The sequence below is a fragment of the Canis lupus genome, chromosome 25, assembly GCF_003254725.2.
Source record: "Canis lupus dingo isolate Sandy chromosome 25, ASM325472v2, whole genome shotgun sequence".
Taxonomy (NCBI): Eukaryota; Metazoa; Chordata; class Mammalia; order Carnivora; family Canidae; genus Canis; species Canis lupus.
The window spans coordinates 46,947,645-46,970,861 of NC_064267.1; the positions used below are offsets into that span (position 1 = coordinate 46,947,645).

General features: G+C 50.7%; 1 protein-coding gene across 20 annotated transcripts in view; it reads left to right on the forward strand.

Moving 5' to 3' along the window:
- The window catches only part of AGAP1 (ArfGAP with GTPase domain, ankyrin repeat and PH domain 1), a 533,006-nt gene that overhangs the window by 318,111 nt on the left and 191,678 nt on the right, over nucleotides 1-23,217 (forward strand). For all 20 annotated transcript variants that reach the window (XR_007405993.1, XM_025463529.3, XM_049101379.1 and 17 more), the window contains one exon: nucleotides 6,843-6,947. Coding sequence is in view for 19 of the 20 variants with exons in the window: in XM_025463529.3 (XP_025319314.1) it covers nucleotides 6,843-6,947 (105 nt within the window). In the remaining variant the exon portion in view is untranslated. The remainder of the gene's footprint in view (nucleotides 1-6,842; nucleotides 6,948-23,217) is intronic.

Sequence of the window (23,217 nt, forward strand, 5' to 3'; positions counted from 1 at the left end):
TTTTTTTTTCTTAAGTACAGAAACAGCGAAGCTTTCTGGACTTGTGTGGATTTGTTTAGACCACGGGCAAACTCGTGTTTTTAAATTCACTAATTAGGGAGCTGTTGGCACCCCCTCTGGCGCAGCAGGATAATTCAGTTTGTGTCACTGCGAGACCAGCCGTGTGCTCCCGTTTATGTTCAGTCACGGGCGCACGGCCTCCAGCCGCTGTCCAGGCCGATGAGAAATGCCACCTCGGGAGAAAGCGTGGTCTGATCTTCACAAGGACCAGCCTGCAGCTTCACATGGCGCTGACACCCCCCCACAACCTCGTTCCATAGGACCTTGGCCATTAAATGTTCCCATGTGTCCTGACGAGCTCTGCGCTCAGAGACACCCGCGTCCCTTGGTCCCTCACACTCAAAACAAAGACTGATTTGCCTGGTTAAGACCCCAAGTCTCTCATGCAGTCAGTAAATCTTTGTTGGTAAATAATTGCTATCGAGCAGAGTTTTAATATAAATTTATGAGTGGTGTTTTATCACAGCTTGGGGCTGCAGCAAGCACTGAGTGATGGATTTCAGATCGCACTTACATTCATTACATTAACTTTGTAAGTTATTTAAAGCTTGTACACTTAACATTGCTTTTGGCTTTCAGTGACCTCTTGGGACTAGGCAGGGAATACACATGACTAATAAAGAGATTGCAGCCAAAAGACAATCCTACCCTTTGCTCCACCACAGGAAAAGTTCCTTGAGCAAAAAAAAGCAGAAAGCGTCTGCCTGAGATCCTGGTATTCTGGTTGTCGATCATTAAAATCCCTGTCTTTCTTGATGCACCAGTAAATTAACTAGGAGGTAGCAATTAGATCAACATGTGCCATTTCCAAGTAAGATAAGAGGAACATTTGAGAGGTCACAGAGCCCTTCCGTTTCTTACTATGCAAACAAGTAAAAGATATCAAAGCTTTAAAATCGGTCTGGAGGGCAAAATGATTCACAGGGAGGCGGCCTGGCGTTGGGGTTACAGGTATAGACCGTTATTCCTGGCTCTTCCCGCTGCGCTGGTCACCTGTTGCTGGTAATTGACCCAAATCGTCGTGGTTTAAAGCCATAACCATTTTATTATTTCTCATGATTGTGCAGGTCAGGAAATCGGGGCCAGGCATAACGGGGACATCCTCGCCCCAGAGATGCCTGCTAGAGCTGGAGCAGCCAGGGTCATTTCTTCACTCACGTCTCTAGCAGTCCTATAGCTGGCACCTGGGCTGTCCTCCACATAGCCTTGGGGTCTCCCTTTTCATTGTGTCCCCAGCAGGATAGTCAGCATTCTTACGAGGCCACTCAGGGCTCCCAAGAGCGTAAGAACAGGAGCTATCAGACTTTCTTAAGGCTTCAGCCAGAGCAGACCTAGCATCATCTCCACCACGTTCTGTGGGTTAAATTGAGTCAGAAGGCCTGGGGACCCCACAGGAGCAGATCTTTTTGAGGATAGTCTTTGGAGACTAGCTACTTCCATCTGCCCTCGCACCTACAAAGCACCCCTCACCCTGCCCCTGGATTCTCAAAACCTCATCCCGTGGTGGCGCCCATCTCAGGCTTGAAGTCAGGGATTGTCATCTGCATCAGGTGCACACACAAATATGGCTCCTTGGACATGACCCTTGGCATCTGAAGACCACGGAACCCCAGAGCCAGGGTTCCCTGACAGCATGCAGGCGCACATGCACACACATGCCCGGTGCTGACCCCGGGTGGGGGCACTGCAGCAGGTGCCCTTCAGCCAAAGAGGAGAGAGATGGGAACAGTATGGAACAGTTCCTGGTCCATAGCAGCTCTTAACCCAGCCAGGCACATGTGGCTAGTCACCCTGCTCTGGACACAGAGCTTATGTGCTCTCCTGGGGGGCGTCCTCCAGGGCCTGGGGCTCTGCTATCTCAGCGACCTTCCTTTTCCCCAAGAAATGGCCTGGTTTTGCAGCTGTGTGGCTTTCTCAGCCTGCTTCCTGCTGGTCTTCGTGTGAGGGTCAGAGGCCCCTTTTCATTCTAGATGTGCTCTGTGCCTTTTAGTCCAAAAATTGTAAGGTACAATTGTAAAGGTACAATTCCTTTAAAACCCTTGTGGGTGTCCTTTGTATCAAATTGTAATTTATTCCATTAGACAAAAGCCAGCCCACAGGTCCTCGTCTCTGGTCCACACATGCTGTCTAATTGGAAGGGTCTGTGAGGCCCTGCCTTAAATCTTTGAGTTCTCAAGACGAGGGTCCGATGCCGCAACCTTGCTGGGTCTTCATCCTGAGATCACATCTCCTGGCGTCCCCTGGATTAGATCTTTGTTCTCAGACCAAGTCTTAGCCTGAGTTTTCTCCTGGCAGGAGAAGCTGGGAGTGAGAAATGATTTTTCTCATGCTGTTTAAATTGGGGATATTTTCTCCAATTCTGCTGAAAAACGGAGCACCCTTGACCCCCCCCCTCCGCCCCCACCCCCCCACCCCAGTTCGTTAGAAGCAGCAACATGAGCATTCTGCTCAGAAATCTCCTTCGCCAGGTCCTGGGCTCCTGAGGCCAGCCGTTTCTGCAGACAGCAGGTCTGCTGGTGGCTCTGCCCTGTGCATGGCTGGGGGCCCCGTTGTCCATGCACGGGTGGCATTTCCCCCCCTCTGTCATCCTCATCTCCGTCCACAGCTGTTGGGTTCCTGCAGCCTCAGCCAGCTGCCCCGGTGCCAAGCCAGCGGCCCATGTTTGAGGATTTTATTATGGCAGCATAGGGCTCTAATTCTGTGTTCCTCATCTACCACTGCCTGAGAATCTACCCCAAACCTTAGTGATTTCAGAAAAACAGTCATTATTTCTCATAATTCAGTGACTCTAGACCACAGAGCACAGCATGGCTTCTCCCTCAGACCTTCCCAAAGCTTAGAAGCTGCCAACATTTCTTAACATGTAAACCCAGCGTAGATAGCATCCCTTCCGCTGCTTCTGTTGGTTGAAGTGAGCCCCCGGCATCCCGAGTCGGTGTGGGACGGTTTACACGGGGGGCGTGACTACCTGGCGGCGTGGTGCCGGGGAGCCAACCTTGCAGACCAGCTGCCTGCTGGCTGTGCGGGGGAGGTTAGGTAAACCAAGCCTCCTTGGCCTCATCTGTAAAATGGGGATGATCACGGTAACCGCTTACGTCAGGTTGTGAGCGCTCAGTGGCTTAGTACTGGTAAGGCTCTTAGAGCAGGGGGCCCGATACTGTTTTGAAACAGCAAATTTTAGAAATAGATGCATAAGCCACATACGAGCAAAATAAGACACAAACTGTAATGATGTCTCTGCTGCGGTAGCTGGTCAGCGAGAAGCGGTCTCAAGCAAGAGGTTGTTTGCGCGTGTTCAGAAGTGGCATCTGAAAGATGGGCCAAGTATGCATCCTGACGTCCTCTCGCCGTTTTGCCCTGGGTAACGCAGAATCAAAGAGACTTAGAATCATAAGGGCCATTTGCTCTCGCTGATGGGAACTGCCTGCCCGCATGTCTCTGGCACAGAGCCTTCCGGCCTCTGTCATCTTCTGGCTGTGGGACCATGGCTTCGTGTTCTCTAAAAGTTGAAAATGAACTGTTTTTAGATTTCCCATTTTCCTGGTGCTTAAGTAGACGATATGTGAGTTCGCGATGGCAGGAGTGTGGGTGATGAAGTGCGAGGGGGCTGCCAGGATGGTAGTAGCCCCGCTGCAGTGATACGAGTCTGTCCCACGGGGCCACAGTGCATTCGCTCTTTCTTGGGCGTGTTGGGGGATGCTGTGATCCTGGGGGCTCGGGGGGTGGGCAGCACAGCACCTGGAACCTTTAGCTCCTGGAAGAGTCTGGGACTAAGAAGGAACTCCTGGGACGGAGCCACCGGATGGGATGTCTCCCTGTGGCTTCGTGGTGGCCCTCCTCCGTTCCTCCTAGCGAGGGCACTGTCGGAGGGGGCCTCGTCTCTCCGCGTGGCTCCGGAACCATGAACCAGGCTCATCCTCACCCCTCCGGCCGCAGACCACGGCTCCTGCAGCTCCCGCTGTCCGGACCCGCAGGCTCCCCGGCACACGGCTGTCCAGGAAGGCCTGGATGACTTTGGGCACATTCCATGAAAAAATACTAGTCTAGCAGATTCAGGGACTGAGTGGTGTACCTTCTGGTGTGTGTACTCTGAGATTCCCCGATTCTCACTTGGTACAAATACTCTGAAAAAAAAAACAGTGTTTGGCCTTCGCTTCCTCAAAGAAAGGAAAAGAAAGAAACTACGAGAGAACACGTTTTGAATCCACAGGAGCTGTTTGCTGAGTCTTGTCATTTGTCATCTGATTGAGCCTCTGATTATAAAACTTCACCTTGCGGCTGCCTCGGCTGCTCAGCGGAGAGCACGCATCTCTTCCCGCCTCCCAGGATGGGCTCTTTCAATCAGCCACAGAGAGGCAGGTGCAGGGAGCAGGGCACCCGAGCAGCTCCATCGGCACAGAAATCTTGGGGGGTCGGGTAATGAACCCAGCTGGGGCCCCCGCCAGAGGGCAGAGGCATAGCTCCTGGGACACCGGGGTGTCCTTCAGCTCTGCTGGCTTCTGCAGCGTTTGAATCATAATCGGAGATTATCCTGCAAGGTGGACCATAGAATCTTTTAAAGATTCTCAGGATGTTTTATTTTCTTTCACCAAGACACTCAGTTTCCCCAGCACCAAGTCAGCCTAATTTAGTTCCCCGATGGCACCATCTCCTCCTTGCTTCCTGGTTAGACAGTTTCCCTTTATCCCCGTAGGAGTAAGTCCCTATGGCCGCCACTGGGGAGAGGATAATTGTGCATATAGGATTTGCTCGTGAAAGTGCCCACGATCTAGCCAGGAGCTGCGTGGGTCCATCTGCGTGGAGCCCCGAGGCCAAGTGGGGGTTCAGCCTGCATTTTTGTCTGAGTGCAGATGGACGAAGCTTTCTGAAGCCTGGAGCAGCTCTCAGCTACCGGTGACACCGAGGTGACCCCCAGCCCCTGGTATTGTTGGAATTCCATCTGAAACAGATGCTGGAAAAATGCGAGCCCACAGGAGGACGCCTGTGAAGTTTTGTTAGGCTAAGTTTAAAAATCTTAGAAATCTGCCGGAGAGGGAAATTGGATGATTTTAAGGGATCGTTTATCTACTGTCACATCCCCAAGGGTGCCTGGCCCTCTCCCGAGTCCTTACTGTGCAGGGGAACTGGACTCACCTGGGTCTGTAACCGGCCTGGTTCCCCTGCACCTGCCTCTCATGTTGGTCTCAGTGCTATGTTTGCTTTAGACTGGTTTTTCTCGGATTCTAAGAAATCAGGGTATGTTGAGTTACGCTGTGTTTTCTTTAAATAATAAGAACGTGCAGAGGGATGATCTTCCAAAGGGTCCCTTGTGAGTGTCTTCAACCTGAGAAATCTTTTCCCCCAGAAACAATGTTTCAGTGGCTGTCAGACTTCCCAGCTGGCTCGGCTTCCATTACATTTGTGAAAATTGGTATAAAGAGTAGTATTGTCACAATATTAGGGACTTGAACCTAATTATCACATAAAAGCGTTCCCTTGATTTTACCTCATGTTGTGGTTTGTTGAGGGGACAGCAGAATTAGGGGGTCGGAGGAAGTTGGTTGAACGCTCCCGAGGAGTCTCATGGGCACCTCTGCTTCTGTTAGATTCCTTCTCACACTCGAACTTTGCTTGGGCCTCGGTCCAGGTGAATTAATTAGCATCATTCCTGTGCCTTCTGAGTCATAGCCACCATCCTAGGGGCTCCTAAGAGGACAGTGAGAGGGAGAGCAAGTGGGAGACTCTTCGGTTTCCCTTGTTCTGTGAGGTCAGGAGCTGAAGAATCCAGAGCTGGAAGCACAAGTTGAGATAGTCTGACGTGGGAGGGTGCGGAGCCCTACCCGGGAAGGAAGGCCCCAAGCCAAGGCTCAGCTCAGTGCCAGGCATGAGGTTTCACCCCAGAAAAGCCTGCAGATGATGTGGGAGGTTTGCTGGGCCCAGGTAGTTCAAGCAGGAGCACGCTCCATCCGTCGTCAGAGGAGGCCTGGGCCAAACATACTTCAGTGCACTGGCTTCAAATTCCAAACGAGTATCAAGAAGCCTTAAGATAGGGGCGCCTGGGTGGCTCAGTGGTTGAGCATCTGCCTTTGGCTCAGGTCATGACCCCGGGGTCCTGAGATCGAATCCCAAGTCAGGTTCCCTGCAAGGCACCTACCTCTCCCTCTGCCTATATCTCTCGTGAATAAATACATAAAATCTTAAAAAAAAAAAAAAGCCATAAGATGGCTTTGTTAAAGATGGATTACATTATATATACGATTTATCTTTTGAATGCTGTTGCTAAATTTACAAACGGAATTTCATTCTTAATCAATTAAAAATCCAGAGTGAAGAGCTGTAAATTAAAACGCTGTTATTTGTAAATATAAGGAGTTTTGGAATTCAATTACTATGCTATTTTTAGAAAAGGACATTTAGGTTTCCTTTCTTAAAACATTGCACGTTTAGCCCTGGTGTCTTCACTCAGGTAGAGAAGGTGCCTTGTGCATCATGGTGGCTGGTGTCGTATTTGTTGAACCGATGGCACATCTTCTGACACTCGGTAGCATCACACGGTGAAGATCTATACACACACACACACACACACACACACACGGAAATTGGTCGAACATACATGTCACGCATAAAATAGAGGAGAAAAGCCAAATTACCAAACTAAACATAAGTGATTTCCGTTTTAACAATGACAGGAGAAAATGAATGCTTAAAATACCTTAAGTTACCTGTGTGCCTCCTTTTTAAGAAAACACGAGACTTTGTCATTTATATTTATGAATGAATATTTGCCTCCTTTTTGCTCCTAGGGCATGCTGCTGAAACGAAGCGGCAAATCGCTGAACAAGGAGTGGAAAAAGAAGTACGTGACCCTGTGCGACAACGGCGTGCTGACCTACCACCCAAGTTTACATGTGAGTGTGGACCCTTGGCGTGCGGGTGGCAGGCCCGCAGCTCAGCTCCCACGCTGCGTGTGTGGCGGGGGTGGGGGTCCTCCGGCCTTGGTCTCTGGTTGAAGTCGAAGGAGTCGAGGGTTTCCTGCTCCGCCACGAGATAAAGAGCACGCCCCTCGCCCTCGTCAGACCGTGTGTCTCTCCCTCCCCCTCCTTGACAGCCCATCTCTGGTTCTGACTCTGCAAGGAGTTACAAAAAAGGGGACGGATGAGGTAAAGTTCCAGTGAAAGTAGAAAGACAAGAGCAGATAAGCAAAAGAGAAAGAAAAGCGAGCACGTATCTGAAAATCCAGAATAAAGGGCACAATTAGATCAGAGCCCAGGACTCCGCTCTGAGCAGCTGAGCATGACAGTTAAGTTTAACACAGTTTGTGACTCAGTTTCTATTGTCAGATAAACACACACGCCCATTTGTAAGGTAAGAGAAGCGTTTCTACACGTGTTAATAAAATGCGATGTATCGGTGACATACGGAAGACAGAATTAAAAAGCAGAATTAGTTTTATTTTGGGGGGAAATGCAGACATCCTACCCATTCGTGAGATTTCTTAGGAAGCCTTGATAAAATCTTTAGCTGGAGTATTAATCACAGTTCTCTAACAGCACATCCCACGAATCTTGCATATTCATTGGTCTCGATGTAGATAAATAGTGTAGTTTAGAATATATAGCGTTGGGGCGCCCAGGTGGCTCAGTCAGTGAAGCGTCTGCCTTCGGCTCAGGTCAGGGTCTCAGGGTCCTGGGATCAAGCCCCGCACTGGGCTCCCTGCTCCGCTGGGAGCCTGCTTCCCCCTCTCCTCTGCCCTTCCACCTGCTTGTGGTGTGCGTGCTTGCTCTCTCGCTCGCTCTCTCTCGCTCTCCCTCTCTTTCTCTCTCAAATAAATAATCTTAACGAAAAGGGGGATATCTAGTGTTAGCTGCTCATCGGATTGTATCGAAATGGTAAGCTTTGAATTTAAAAATGTTTAAATACTTGAAAAATTACACAGTTAGTTATGGGTAAGAAGTCACACATAAGGAGATTGAAGGAAGTCGTTCCCACAATTCCCCCCTCCCCCCGGGGAACACGACGGCTAGCGTTTCGGGGTGTGCGCTCCAGGCCGCTCGCTGTGCGTCAGTGCTTTATCCTCCAGGACCACGCCGCGCCCCTGTGCACCGCCCGCGCCCCCTTCCCTGGACACTGACAGATCGCACGCACCTTCCCCGTGTCAGCAGATAGGCCTGTGTGCCACCATTGCTAACGGTTACATCCCAGTCATGGACATTAGCGTGGATGTGCCCTAATCGGTTTAATAATGTCTCCAGAATGAACGTTTGGCAAATAAATTCTTCGATTTTTTTTTTTAATGTCTTAGGTAATTCATCAGTGTCCTAGTGTATTTATCGTTTTCTAGAATTACAGGTAACAAGTGGTATGCTTACTGTCTAATTTGCTTCCTGGGGTGAATATCCCTTCTTCTGCGTGTCCTGCAGCAGTGGCTTTAGCCTTCAGAACCATGTTAGGAGGCAGGTGTTTCATTAGGCCTCCCTGACTTTTTTTTTTTTTTTTAATTTTATTTTATTTATTTATTCATGAGAGACAGAGAGAGAGAGAGAGAGAGAGGCAGAGACACAGGCAGAGGGAGAAGCAGGCTCCATGCAGGGAGCCAGATGTGGGACTCGATCCCGGGACTCCAGTATCATGCCCGGGCCGAAGGCAGGTGCTAAACCACCGAGCCACCCAGGGATCCCCCCCTGACTTGTGTCTGATGTTGACGGGAACGCCTCCCATGCCTTACCCCCAGGTAGACTTCTGAGATGGAAATCTTCACGGTACCAGGCGAATTCCTTTGTGTTTGGTTTAATTTGGCTGATTTGGGAATAGAGTCAGGTTGCTTCTCCAGGTGGCCTCCACAACAGAGACTTAATGCCAGTCCCAGGAGGCCTGCCTGTGACCGCTCCCACGCCACGTGCAGCCCCGTCAGCCTCCGCCGGAGCACCAGAGCAGGGCCGGGTCCTCACTGGGTTCTCTCCCCAGCGCCGCCCCGTCAGCTGCCCTCTCGCTGGCTCATGTCAGAGAGCACAGGTCTGATGATTGACCCGGTCACTCTGTGCTATTTAGAGAGAGAAGCGTAATCAAAATATTCTTGCTAGGACTCACTGACCAGACAAAGCAAGGTCTGACCGATGAGCCTTCCAAGCTACCTTACACTTGCCTGCTAAGCCCAGGCTTGATCAGAGGGACGTTTGCTTCTCCTTGCCAAGGGAAAAAGCTTGTGACAGCAGTATGTCCCAGAAAGTTCCTGTAGGAGGGATAATCCCTACTCCCTTCCCATTCCAACCCTTCAATTAATATAATCACAATCAATTATTTGAAAATTCTCCCACATGAGCTGCTTCTTGTGATGCCCCTCAACGCTCGCCTATTCCTTTACGTGGACACACATGTGTACACGTGCACGGGTGTTGTCAGAGCCTGGAAAAGCAGGGCTTTGCTATAATTATAGGACAAGCAAGAGCCAATATCATTTTAAAGTGCAATTCAGTTAATGCTTGTCTCCTGGGAACTGAAATTACAAGTGCAGGTACTCTCCTCCCTAAGGGAGTAGTGCAGTCTGGGGGTGGATTTTAATTACTGGAGCACGGAGAGATGGCATGGCCTTCCCCGTAATCCTCCTTTGACTCTATTTTCACAACCAAGCTTCGGATGGAAGTTTGGAGAGGAAGTGAGTTGCAGGTACACGTCCTCTTCCGAGCTGTCCGAGAGCTCCAGCCCCCTAACCGCGGAGTTTGTCTGGCAGTCTTTGGCTCAGAATGGGAAGACACATGAAAGGGATGCCCGGGACTTTTTCTCGTGACACATTTGGGAGCATGCAGATGTGTTGCAAATTCAAGTCTTAAAATTCTCCGCCATGAAGACCGTCCCAATTGTGTTAGTCTAGGAACTTTTAAAAGGTGACCGAACCCAATGATACCAGTTACACTGATCGCGCAGCGACACCCCACTTCCTGGGAATCTCCGGGCTGTGTTATGGCTGGAAGCCTACGCAGGTACATTTGCTGTGAGGGGTTAAAGACGGGGGAAATCTGCCCGGGTTGGTGGCTTTGGGTTTCATAAGTGGGGAGTGTCACTCTGTTGTCATCTGCACGGATCCAAAATAGCGTAGCCCACAGCCCAGGTCTCTCCAGGGAGCAAAGGGAAAGAGTCTGGCTAAGTAATCTGATATCTGTAAATAGAGTTTTCTACAAAGATTAAGTGTTTCTCAGCGGAGTAACCAAGCCCGCTGCTGGTGCATAGCACTGACTTGCGATGATTAGGTGACGTGTTTACCCAAAAGGAGCTTGGCATGCTTTTCTGAGGATGAGAGTCTGCTACGGTAATGCTTCCATATTGGGGTGAGCGGTGGGGGCTTGAGAGCCCTGGGCTAGGGGATGCACGAACCACGTACGATTCGAATAGGTACTGTGCAGGGCCACGTGGCAGCTCCTTGAAAACCAACATGCTGCCCTGCAGCTCTCTTCCCCCGTATTCCTCGCGCACGTGCGTGCTGCTCACGGCCCGCCTCGGGCTGGACCCAGACTCCACCACCAGCCACCTTCAACATGGTGATCGTGGTGAACCCAAGGAGCTGGTGGGGTTCTTGCACCTGGGGCCAAGTGAGGGATCGAATCAGGTTCAGAGGGAAATAGGCCGGCACGGTGAGGGCGCTTCATCGTCTCATGCAAGGTTCAGCTTGCCTTGGAGTATCGGCCCCTAGCAGGGCATCACCTCCCCCCACAGGACTAGGTGTTCACTGGCCAAATTAGAGTCCCAGCCGAGCCCCCCAGCGCTCCTGGACAGACAGACAGACAGGCCAGGGCAGGAGTTTCCTGGGGCAGGTAGAGCGTGCACTGTCCCCGCAGGCTTCTCGCTTCCTAACTTGCCGGACGATGCCTTGGCTGCTGCAGGAGCTGGGCAGTGCCGATCTCCTCAGAGCTTTGCTTGGAAAAGATCCTGGAGCAGCAGCCGGCTCTGGCTTTAGCTCACTCTGGACACCGTGAAAGCAGGAGACTGACCATTTCCTAAATTTGCCACCAAAAAAAAAAAAAAAGTCTTGGAAGCTTAAATGTCTTCATTGAATGCGCCTAAAGAAGATCTCCCAGAAGAGGGGAGTTGCCATCCTTCAAGAACCTGGGACAGTCTCATTACACAGGTGTCTGTGGCCATGTTTATGGAAAAGGTCATCCTGCAGAGACGAACCCCAAGTTTCAATACCGAGCCAATGCTGTGATGTGAGAGCAAACACCCCCAGCCTCCTGACAGGACAGACCATCCGCGTGAGGTCCCAGCTGTGGGCCGGGCCTGCGGCCTCCCAGCCGAGTGACGTGCACTTTGAAACTGTGGCTTTGGAAGCAGGCGTGAGCGGCACGGGGACCGGGCCCTGCAGCGCCCTGTGGGGTTGGCGTGAGGCCGGCCAGCTCGCCGTGTGCTCGGAGTGGGTCAGCTCCCGGGGAAGCTCCCTGAAGCTGTTCTCAGAGGACTGCCCGTCTCTCAGAGCTCAGACATAATTCTCCAGGCGGCAGGTCATCTGTCAGGGACCTCACTGGGTGGTGGCCCCGGAGTGTCACTTACTGCGGGTCCCATTCCTTTGGATTCCTCTTCTTTCCTTCCCATCCTTTCCCAGCCCCATCTTCTTCCAAGGCTTCATTCTTCCTGGTTTGGTGGCATCATCCCCAGAAGTGTCTGTTCATCATGAGCCCCAAGTGCAGGCCTGGCACAGAGTAGTTAGGAGACCAGCCCCCCCCTCAGAGGCTGTGACATACAGCTGGGCCTCGCCCGTCATCTGTTTAGGGCAGGTTTTCCCCACGTGACAGAGACACGTTCTGGAAGGAAGCCTTTCACCCCAGCCGTCCGTGTTTCCTGCTTTTGGAAACCTTGCACATTGTTCTCACGGAGGAGAGAACCTCGGTCTGTAAGCCGGGATGCCTGTGCGTGGCCCCATCGTAGGACGTGACGGTCTCTCTGGAAACCAGGAGGAAGTAGGAGAAAGGTGGACCAGCCTACCCCAGACCGAGGCGGCTTCCTGAACATTGATCGTGCTGGTACCTCCCACCCCAGGTTTGCTCACTGTGCATCCCGTCAAGCATTGCCAGGCCCCCTCTGTGGGGAGGACCAGGACATGGGGCATAGGAGGTGGAAGTGGTGGTGAGTCTCAGCCCTTGCGGTTCTCAGGACGGGGGGTGCCTCGGCCAGGCTCTGGGTGAGAGGACGCACACGTGTCACACCTTGGCCCTGTGCCCGAGCGTGGCAGCAGCTGCTGTGCACTGGGCCTGGGCCATCCCGCCTTCTACACACGAGTGGGAACTTGCCTGTGCTTCAGAGCACACGTCTATGCTCTTCAGCGCTGCTGCCGGACGGGCCTCTTACGGCGGACCCTGAGAAACGAGCTGGACGCTGTCCACTCGGGAAATCTGGGGAAAGAGTCCTTTGGGTGGGAAGTTTGACGACCGTGTGTTTGGAGGTCGCGCCAGAGGCATTACCGGCACCTCAGCAGACGAGCTGATGGAGTCCATTGGGCCCTAAGGAGAAGCCCACCCCAGGGTTGGAGCTGCTGGGCAGGATCGTTGGGTCACACGGGAAGGTGAAGCCCGGGGCCCGGGACACACGGTTCACTTGATGCCTCTTTCTCCAGACGCTGTTTTAATTAAGTTAAACCCATAACCCCCAGTTTTGATCCCAGTTGGCAGGCTCGGCCAAAATAACGAAGCTGCTTTGGGTTTGTCACCGCTCAGGTGGGCTGGCCCAGTGGTCCGCCCAGGACACAGGCCCGTCGGTGCTAACGCCAGGGGAGGCCTGTGAAGAGCCTTGGAAGAGATCCTGGAGCAGCAGCAGGACAGCGTGGTCACCCTCCCTCCAGGGCTGGCCCACTTGGCTCCCCCCCCGCCCTCCCCCCCGCCCCCCGTCTCCACCTGGTGTTCTGCAAACACAGCCCTAAACCAGCAAGACTCGAGTATGTGAGGCCGACTTCTGAAGCCGCTCTGCAGCCTGGGTTTTTGCTTCTCTGAGGACCTTTATGTCTGTAAGATCTTTCAAAAGCCCTCCCTGCCTCACTTTCTTGGGGGGAGGTAGGTATGACTGTCTTGTTTATGACACTTCACTGGATCACAGTCGGGATGGGCAAAGGGCAGCCTGTTCTGTGGACTTTTAAATCTGAGCCTCGGGGAGCACCTTGATAGAAAAATGGAGGGGATAATGAGAAAGAGCTCCGACCTGGGGGCTTCACAGTCCAGCATCGCCACCTATTCATCTTCCGTGTCGGGAGAGCACCGTCGAGGGCACGGCTGACAGGTGTGTGCGCCGGATTCCTGAGCGTGAGCTCCTGGCCACTCGGTCGGGCCAAGGACTTCAAGGGGCCCCGCCCAGGAAGGCTGACCTTCCTCCTGAGGATGTGGGCGGCCGGCAAGTCCCACCTGGCTGACGCGGGCGGGAAAACCTCCTCCTGGGATTTCGTTCCCATTCTGCATGTGGCCCCGGGTGGAAGGAGCCATGGTTCTGTCCTTTCTCCCTGACGTACAGAGCTGGACTTTCCTTCGCGCAGCATCCACCTCCCCAGGTGGCTCCAGGCCTCCCCAAGTGGCCGAGACGCCCCTGCCACACAGCGCCTCTGCTTCTCTGTGCTGTTGACGCTTGTTCGGTTATTGTGTTTTGTTTTATTTTTTTCCATGTTGGTAGAGTCAAAGTTGGACTCTGAATTGTCACATCCGAATGCTGATTTCAGTAAATTTTCAGGTTCAGAATCAGACAGAAAATCCCCTTCATTACGGATGCAAGAATGACTAAAAGATCTGGGATGAATTCCTGAGTGGGTCTCTTTCTCAAAAGAAATAACACACTGGGAAGAAAGGAAGATACTTAGGTAGTGAGAAGCACTGTGGCCTGTACCCACTAGCAGTCATCATTTAAAATACACACAACCCTTGGGCAGCCCAGGGGGCTCAGCAGTTTAGCGCCGCCTTCGGCCCAGGGCGTGATCCTGGAGACCCCGGGATCGAGTCCTGCGTCGGGCTCCCTGCATGGAGCCTGCTTCTCCCTCTGCCTGTGTCTCTGCCTCTCTTTGTCTCTCTCATAAATAAATAAATAAAATCTTTTAAAAAATAAAAATACAACCCTCGTGGAAAATAAGGGCGTTTTACTTGACGATCCACTGCGAATCTGTGATCCGTCCCTTCAGCGAGCTTCGCGCACCTGCTGAGGTGGACGTCATGGCTTGAGGTGGAGAACATGGAGTCCTCTTCCCAGAGAGAAACTGCATTGGTTCCCCCAAGACATTGCCGAAGTCACACTAGCTTGAGTCTAGATGACGGCGCAGGTAGATTTGAAGCCCAGATTTCTAGATGTAGAACCTTTGAGTCATGGAATGAGCCACAGCCCTGAGATCTTCCCCCCCCCCCCCCCCCCGCCCCAACTAGGAAGAACGATGTCACATGCGTGCTGTGTGACACGCTCTGTAGGAAGCGTAATGAATTTTGTGATGAACAGTTATTTGGTCTTGCTTCCCCTTCATAAGCCGCAGTGCTGCTGCCGGCTGCCCTCCTCTGGCCTGGGTGTCCTTTCCCAGCCTGGCTTCTTCTACGTCCACTCTGCTGCCCATCGTGCGGGCGGCCCTTCCTGGCCTCCCTCCACGAGAGGTCCTCCCTGGTTGCATGCAGGCCACCTGTTCTCCTGCTGCCTTCCAGTCTGTACGGCCCCGTCCAGCATAGTCCAGCAGAGGACAGGGACCGTGCCCTGATCCCACGTTGGCCTGGGGCTAGAGTGTGCTAGACACACAGGCCGCTACTTGTGTGTCACACGGACTCAAGTCCCACGACTTGTGCAGTGTCTTTGCCCCTCCGCTGCCTGGGCTGGGATCCTCACGGGTGACGGTCCTGGCTCTCCTTTGAAAACGCAGTGGAGAAAATGAACCGTGGTGCACGACTAGACCTCCCTGAGTGTAGATGATGGGAAGTCTAGTCTAGATGTCAGGTGGGGAGAACAGTGTTCTACAAAGGCCGTAAAACCTTAAAACACTGCTGACGTCCTCATAGAATCCATGTGAACGCCGGTTAGGAAACTGGATCCTGAGGAGCAGAGATCTGGAACTCTGGCCACAAGTGAACCCCGCTCTTCTAGTCTGACCACCTGTTTAAGGAGAAGGGGAACGGGTTTGTAAGCAGTGGGAGTTTCTAGAGTGGCCGGCGCCAGCCCGGGGGAAGCAGAAAACCCCCGGTTAGTTGTGATGGGGACTGACGGGGTGCGCCCTGGGGGTGGGGTCCGTGGGGCCTTGTTGAGGTTGGGGGAGAAGCTGTGCCCCGGGTCTGCCAGCGTTCTCTGCCTGCCGCAGCAGTAATCGCAGTAATCGCTGTCCAGTTATCCCAGCAGCGTGGGTCCGCGGGCACGCCTGGCCTTGCAGGCCCACGGTGGGAGCAGCCCCTCCACAGGCTCCGTGCAGGGATTTTGTTTGCTTCAGATCGCGCTTGACGCTCTGCCTCGTTCCAAGAGGGGCTTTCGGGCAGCTGGCAACAGGCAGTTGACACGAGTAAAGTAAGGACACGCACCTACGTCACGATAGAAGAACAGAGGCCTAGGTGCACACGCACAGAACTCCACCTAACTTGTCTTACGGCGGGAAGTCCCGTGAGGTGGATCTCCGCAGCCTCGGCACATCCTTACCTCCGCCCATCTTACAGCTCCTTCCTGCCTTCATCTCTGAGCTGTCCCATCGGCGTCCTAGGCCGATTGCTTCTGATGCGCCGTGGGAACCCGCACTCATTCGTGATTTCCGGCACCGCAGTGACCAGGTCGGGGTGTTGGTCCCCGCCTTCCGTCCTCCCCGGGAGCTCATCCCCAGGACCTCCGCAGTCCCACCGACGGAGGTGGATTCCCCAAACCCCCGCCTCTCCTGGGCTCGAGGCCGCACGTCTGCTCCGGCCTGCGGGTGCGGCGCCCTGCCCACCAGGTTTTCCAGAACTCGGCCGCTGTCCGCTGTGCAGAGAGGGGCAGCTCTCCCTGTGATCCTTTCACTTCGCCGTGTACTTTTCGTCATGTTAGTTACTTGCTGCCACTTGATTATTTTAAATGTGTCGATGATGGAGAGGCTCCCCGCTGTGCTGAGGAGGGGGGCCTTACGCCTCCGTGGGACCCCCAGGCCTCGCCTGCAGCCTCCCTGTGCACTGGCTCTGACCCCCCTTCCTCCCCCCACCTCTGGACTTTCCTTCCAGTGGCTTGCACCTGCCTTGTCCTCTGGCCTCCGGGCCCCAACATGTAGCTGTCCTCCCCTGTTCTCCTCGCCAGACTGACTTCTGCTCATCCTTCCGTGCAGTCTTGAGGGACACTCCTCAGCCAGGCCTGTTGGGGTGCACCTGCCCGTGTGCCTTCCCCTTGCTATGTCAGTCGTCTCTGTTCTCTCTGCTCATCCGGTGGCCTCCTTCTCCCAAGCCTGGGAGCCCTTGGCACAGAGACCCCTGGGGTCCTGTCAGCTGCATTTCCTCCACATCGGCGCTGTCTTGTCAAAGAGTGAGGCTCGATGGGCCACACACTCGGGCTGTCCTCACACCTACAGGCCTGCAGTTCCTGAAATCCTAAGCAGAGGAAGCCACCTCCCGATGCTTTTAAGCCACGAAAATATGTCACAGTCCTATCCAGGCTCCACTTGAGAAAAGATGGAAAAAAAAGGTCTTCAAGGTGGGAAAGGAGCTCAAGGTTTTTGTTTTGTCTTTTTAATTGTGGTAAAATACATACAACATAAAAGTTAACCATCTTAACCGTTTCTGAGTGTGCAGTTCAGTGGTGTGAAGCGTATCCTCAGCATCGTGCCCCCAATCTCCAGAAACGGTCCATCCTGCAAAGCCGAGACTATCCCTATTAAACACTAAGCCCCATCCCCTTCCCCGCAACCCCTGACAACCACCGTTCTACCTTCTGTCTCTGAATTTGCCTGCTCTGAGTTCCTCACTTGAGTGGAGTCATAGAGGATTTGTCTTTTTGTTACCGACTTATATCACTAAACATAATATCCTTGAGGTCGGGCCATCCATGTTAGAGCACAGTACAGGGTTTCCTCCCTTTTTAAGGCTGAACAATGATCTTTTCTGGGTCTGTACCACATTTTGTTTATCCATTCCTCTGCGGATGGGCATTTGGATCGCTTCCTCAATAATGCTGCTGTGTTGAACCTGGGTGTGCTGATGCCTCTTCCAAGCATCGGGTTTTATTGTCCAAACTACAACATGCGAGAAGCAGAGAGAAACGCTGAATTTCAGAGATGTCCAGTCTTAACCAGGGCCCACTGGGGAATTTTCTGGGCCCAGTCCTGAATAGAGAGAATGACGGAGGAACCCACCCGGCCCTGGTGCCCTGGGCTGCCCTGCCTCTGCTTCAGGGGACCTGGGAGCTGTTCCGGGCATTCACCCAGTCTCAGACATTGTGATGAATGATTTCTCCGCCTATCAACGCTGTCAGACCCATGGAAGGATCCCTCCAAGGTAGTATAAATATTTTCAGGGAATATCTACAACTTTGGTTAGAAAGAATGACTACCGAAAAACTCAGACCTTTTGTGCATACACAAAAAAAGTTAGATTCTTTATCAAAGACTTATTTCTGCCTAAGGAATTTCTTGTTTATTTTATAGAGCTCTCAGGGTTTGTAAAGTGTTTGGATTTTTAAATAAAACAGCCAAACGCCTGCTCACTGTGGTACAAGCTGTCTTCATGTCAATCACAGATTGTGCATAAGTAGGGCATGACCAGGCCAAGAAAAGTCTTCATATTTTGTTTAAAATATCAAACCACCAAATATCCCAGATCCTAACTTATTTTTTTCTACACTGAAAAAAAAAAAAAAACCTTCTGCCTTCTTTTCTAATTAAAAACAAATACTACACGTGTATATACGTGTTTCTGTAAATATGCAGATTTGACCACATAGCTTGTGGGTTTGAGTCTCAAAAGCTTCTAGTGGAGTCGACGGGACATTGTCTCATCGGTGCACAACACCCAGTCCATCTCGTTTTGTTGTCAATTTTTTGTCCTTTTTTTTGGTGTTCCTAACTGTAGCCAGAATTCTTGCAAAAAAGTAAATAAATTAAGACCATTGGTTTTCTCCCCTGACCTTAGTCCCTACTGAGAGCTCTCCGCGGGAGAGGATGGACGTGGGGGGTCGTGAGGAAATACCCTTTCGCTTCCACCAAGAAATTGAATTCCATTATTATATTTTATAAACATTTTCTTCTGTGGCTCATAACCCAATTGCTGGCTTGTTGCGAAGGTCTTGCAAGGAAGAAGGAGGTGGAGGTGGAGGCCCTGCCTCTTCTCAGGTGGGCCCGTGGCCCCAAATGGAAACCAATCAAGGTGCGATTTATGTTCATTAAGTGCTTGTCAAAACTGAAAAATTTTCTAATCAACAGCAATCTAGCGGCGGCCCCCTCGATGGCTGGGAGTGCCACCTCTGCTGCATCGGCTCTTTGCCTGTTACAACTCTAGGCGAAAATCCGCTGATGATTACATTAGGCTAAGCTGCGGAGTAAATGAACCATGTCTTATTTAGGTGCCACTAGCTTCAGTGTAGTCCTGCCCCGCAGGGCACTTGATAGCGTTTTATGGCTTTAAAATTAGTGTGGCTTCCCATTTGCTGCAGGGTGCTGCATGTTATGCCTTTGAACTCAATAAGCAAAGGGAAGGGGGCCTTTTGTTTTTCCCCCGTATTTTTCTCCCTTGCATTTTAGCAATTTTGTTTTGCATCTTTTCCAGACGGCATTTTGCAATAAAAATGTCTGACTACTGTGTACTTGCCTCCCCAACCAAAAAAAAAAAAAGAAGAAGAAAAAAGAAGGATGGAAAGAGGAGAGGGAGAAAAATTAAAAGTAGAACATGTCACACATTTTCAAGAGGACACGATTTCTTTTTTCCTGTGCTGGGAAGTGAAAAGTCGCTTTGCAGGTCACCCTTCATGGCTTATCCTGTCAGGTGGGAACATGTTTAGCTCAGGAAATGCCCACACAGAATCAGGGGGCAGAGATTCAGGATTTTCACTGGACAGCAGTAGAAAGAGCTGTCGTTTGTGGAGGGCTTTGGCTCCCTCGTACACAGTTCGCACATGATCTCCGAGCATCCTCAGATGGTCCCAGGAGGCGGGAACTGCTCATCTTCCTGGCTTTAAAGACGTGGAAACGGGGACCAAGCAGCAGGCCCCAAGCACACAGCTGCTGAATCCCAGAGGTAGGGTCCCGGGCAGGGTCCCCACGGCCGTAACTCTGGCCACAAGGAAGCGACTTTGTCCTCTGCAGACTTCCAAACGAAGGAAGGAAATCAGAACGTTAATTGACTGCTCTTTGTGAGAAATGAATCTGATCAAAGCACCACAAGCCACCTCGGCTGCTGTAACATCAGGGAAACAGAGTAAGTCCTATAAAAGCAAGGCAGCAGAAGAAACTAGACAGGTGTGACGGCGCGTCCTCCAGCATTGTGGTCGGTGACCATGGATGTGGGAGATTGCTGTCCTGCACGGGGTCAAATGGTGGAAGGCCAGGGATGACGATCAGTAGTGCCTCCACCACCCCCCACCCCCCCAGGACAGACTGTGTGCTCTTCTGTCTTAAAATCCGCTTCTTTAAGAGCTCTGTTCTAGCAGATTCATCCCAAGAAGTCTGGAGTTTTAAAGAGCTTCAGATCTAATATCACTATGACGAGCGTTCCTGTCTCGCTCAGAACTTCCCAGATCCGGCTGCTGGTCCAGCTGTTTCAAGCTGTAATTATTTATTAAAGTACTCACATAGCCGAGGCGCGGGGCCGGCCCCTCGGAGTTCAGCGCGGTGAAATCTCACTCAGGCTTGCCCTCGGGAGAGGCCTTCGGTGACCGCGAGGACAGGAAGCCATTTTCATCCCCGACGCATTCATTTCGTGCGGGCTGGGTTTGGGCACGCATGGGTTACAACTGGGTAATATTCAATTTAACCGAAAATGAGGAAAATCTTTCTTGCAGTGTAAAGCTCAATATACTAGGTCAGTCAAGACCGAGACAATCGGGAAGCAAAAAGTATATTCATAATTCAATTTGGAGTTTTCTGCTGTTTTGATTTATATTATAATAACCTATTCCCCAGGGCTGATGTTGGACTTCAGCCCTCACGTGGTGGGTGCTCCGCCGCCGCAGAGGTCGGCCGTGACCGCGTGTCGGAGCCCTCCACGGTGCGTGACGCGCGTCACCCCAATGCCCCCCTCCCCGTGATCCTTGCCCAGCCCGCCGCCCTGCCAGGCCTCACGTGGTCACCGGGCCCTGTAATGTCTCTGGTCACCGAGGAACCACCTGTCATAACTGTTGGGTTTGCTGTTGCATTTGTCACGGCCACCAGTAGACGTCCACCTTGCTGGGTTACCTTCTTCCCGCGGTGGCCGCACGTCACGTTGAGCGTTGGTTGAGCGGTCTTTACAAAGGCGACTCCGAAAGCGAAACCCTGGAATTCTGTTGGCTGTCTGGGGAAACAAAAATCATTTCTCCTAGGGTTTTCTACTTTGAAGCTGCCTCCTACCTCGCTATTGTGACTGGTCCTTTGGAGAGAAGGAGAGATTGTCTTCTTTTGAGTTATGTGATCTGAAAGGACATGGCCAGAAGATTCTCCTAGTTTTACGATATTTTCATAGTATTTTTAGGGTGTCGGTTTCCTCTGTGCCTGGCACTGCAGATGAGCCTATTGTTTATTATTCAGAAATGTTCGACTCGAACAGTTGCTTAGTCTCTTTGAATGGACGGTATTATGTGTTCTTTATAGATTAGTTTCCTTTGAAAATAGTATTAAATGGAGTTGGGAATAGCAGTGCATCTAACAATGGCTTCTCTTACATACTTTTTTTTCCCCCTGAGCCCAGAAGTAAGGATTTTTTAAAAATAGAACTTATACAAACTACTGTCCCTCTTTGAACCTGGACATTCATGAAATATAGTGAAAATCAGGAGAATGAGTCAAACCTTTCCTCCAGGAAAAGACAAACAAATCTGAAGGGCATCTCTACTCTCTCTGCATAGACCAGGCCCTTGCTGCCTTCCCCCAGCTGCATGTGTAAAGTCCACGTGCACTCGTAGCCCCTGGCCATTTTGTGAACATTCAACTGGACAAGTGGTTCTTGAGCCTTTTGGCCTTAGGACTCCTTTACCTTCTAAAAATTACCGAGGAATCCAAAGGGTTTTTGTTTCCATGGGTTATATCTTTTTTTTTTTTCTTCTTAAGTTTTTTTTTTTATTTAAGTAATCTTTATACCCAACATAGGGCTCAAACTCCCAACCACGAGATTCAGAGTCGCACACTCCTCCAACTGAGCCAGCCAGTCACCCCATCTGTGGGTTTTATCTAATTGATACCATGTTAGAAATCAAAACTAAGAAAAATCATATAATTTATTTAAAAGCGTGATAAACCACCCTTAGGGAATATTATTACATAAATAACATTTTTAGGAAAAATGCATTTTGCACAACGAAAGGAAATCTTGAGAAGAGTAGGATTGTGTTAACTGTTTCTCCAAAGCTCATTGATATCTGGCTAATAAAAGAGAGCCGGATTGTCATACCTGCCATCTGCCTTCATTCTGCTGCAATACATTGTTTTTATTAAAGAGAACCTCACCTTATATAGGTATTTAGCTTGAAGAGGGAGGAGTATTTTAAGAGCCATTAGATTTACTGTGGATGTTGTTTTAGGACGCTACATCAAGACGCAACACGTGACAGTTTATTATAAATTAAAAATGCAGCATGGAACCTGAAACAGTATCACTAAATATTTCCTTCTCTGCTCAGTGAAAATCCATTGAACCATCTTGCAGGTTAAATGACCTTTCATCCTTCCATGTGACACCACACATAGCTCATTTCAAAAATACTGCTTAGGGACCCCAAGGTGGCTCATTCAGTTAAGTGTCCGACTCTTGATTTCAACTCGTCTTGATTTCAGGGTCCCGAGATCCAGAGCCCTGCATTGGGCTCTGCACTCAGCAAGGAGTCTGCTTGAGATTCTTTCTCCCTACCCCCTGCCCCTCTTCGTTTGTGTGTACATGTGTGCGCTCTCTCTCTCTCTCTCATAAGTAAATAATTGAAAAATATTGTTTAACAGAGGCATGCTGCATTTCAAATGGTGACACTTTTCATCATAGAATATCCAGAAGCTACTTTCATTTATATCACTGCCCATCTTGTCAGGAAAGAGCATCAGTATTTGGAAAGTGTCAGGCTCATGGGGAGAGATACAAGTTGCCAAGATTCTCATCCTCACTGGAAGCTCAAATTATACGCTAGCTACAGATACTGTCCACTGTTCTTCCTGCAGTGCTCACTTTGTTCATTTTCAAGAAAATACCAGCCGAAGGCCCAAGACTGAATAATCATAGTTAATGTCTGACATAGTCATTCTTTTGAGTAAAAATGTGTCCTGACAAAAATGTGGCTAGTTCAGCTTGCAACTCAAACAATCACAGAAGTATGTTTCAGCAGGACAGACAGCTTCTGAGTGTGGCACTGATACCCACATGTGCTTGTCATGTCATTACTTAGAAAATTTAAAAGATGCATATGTACTCAGGGTTGAAATGGTTAAGAATCAGTAGTTGCCTTTTTTTTTTTTTTTCATTTATTTACTTATTTGAGAGAGAGTGCGCAAGCTGGGGGCAGGAAGAGGCAGAGGGAGAAGCAGGCTCCACGCTGAGCAGGGAGACTGATGCGGGACTCAATCCAAGGACCCTGAGATCATGACCTGAGCTGGAGGCAGACTTTTCATCAACCCAGCAACCCAGGCACCCAAGAACATTGCTCAGTGAAATTCCTTTTTTTTTTTTTTTTTTTTTTAAATTTAGAAAGCATGGCAGTAGATAATGACAGTTAGGGGCTGGTACCATTGGGTTCCACTCCTGAGTTCGTGCTCTGGCCAGCAGCTTTCGTCACCATAAAAACAAATTTCAACACTGAAGGAGGCAGACAGTATCTTGGGATGTGTTGAAAATAGCCCCGAAGCCGTGAACCCCTGGATAGGGCATCGGGGACCCTATTGAGAACTACCAAGCAGGTCATGCAAAGAGGAAAAATCTGAAATGCCACGGCAAGTATCAGCTTGTCCTGACGATGATCTAACCTAGACAAAATACATTTATGTGTTAATATAGTAAATTTCGAAGCATTTATGTACAATTAGAAGCCAGAACTTACTGGGAAACCCTAATTGGAACAAAAACCTGTGATTTTCCCCCCCGC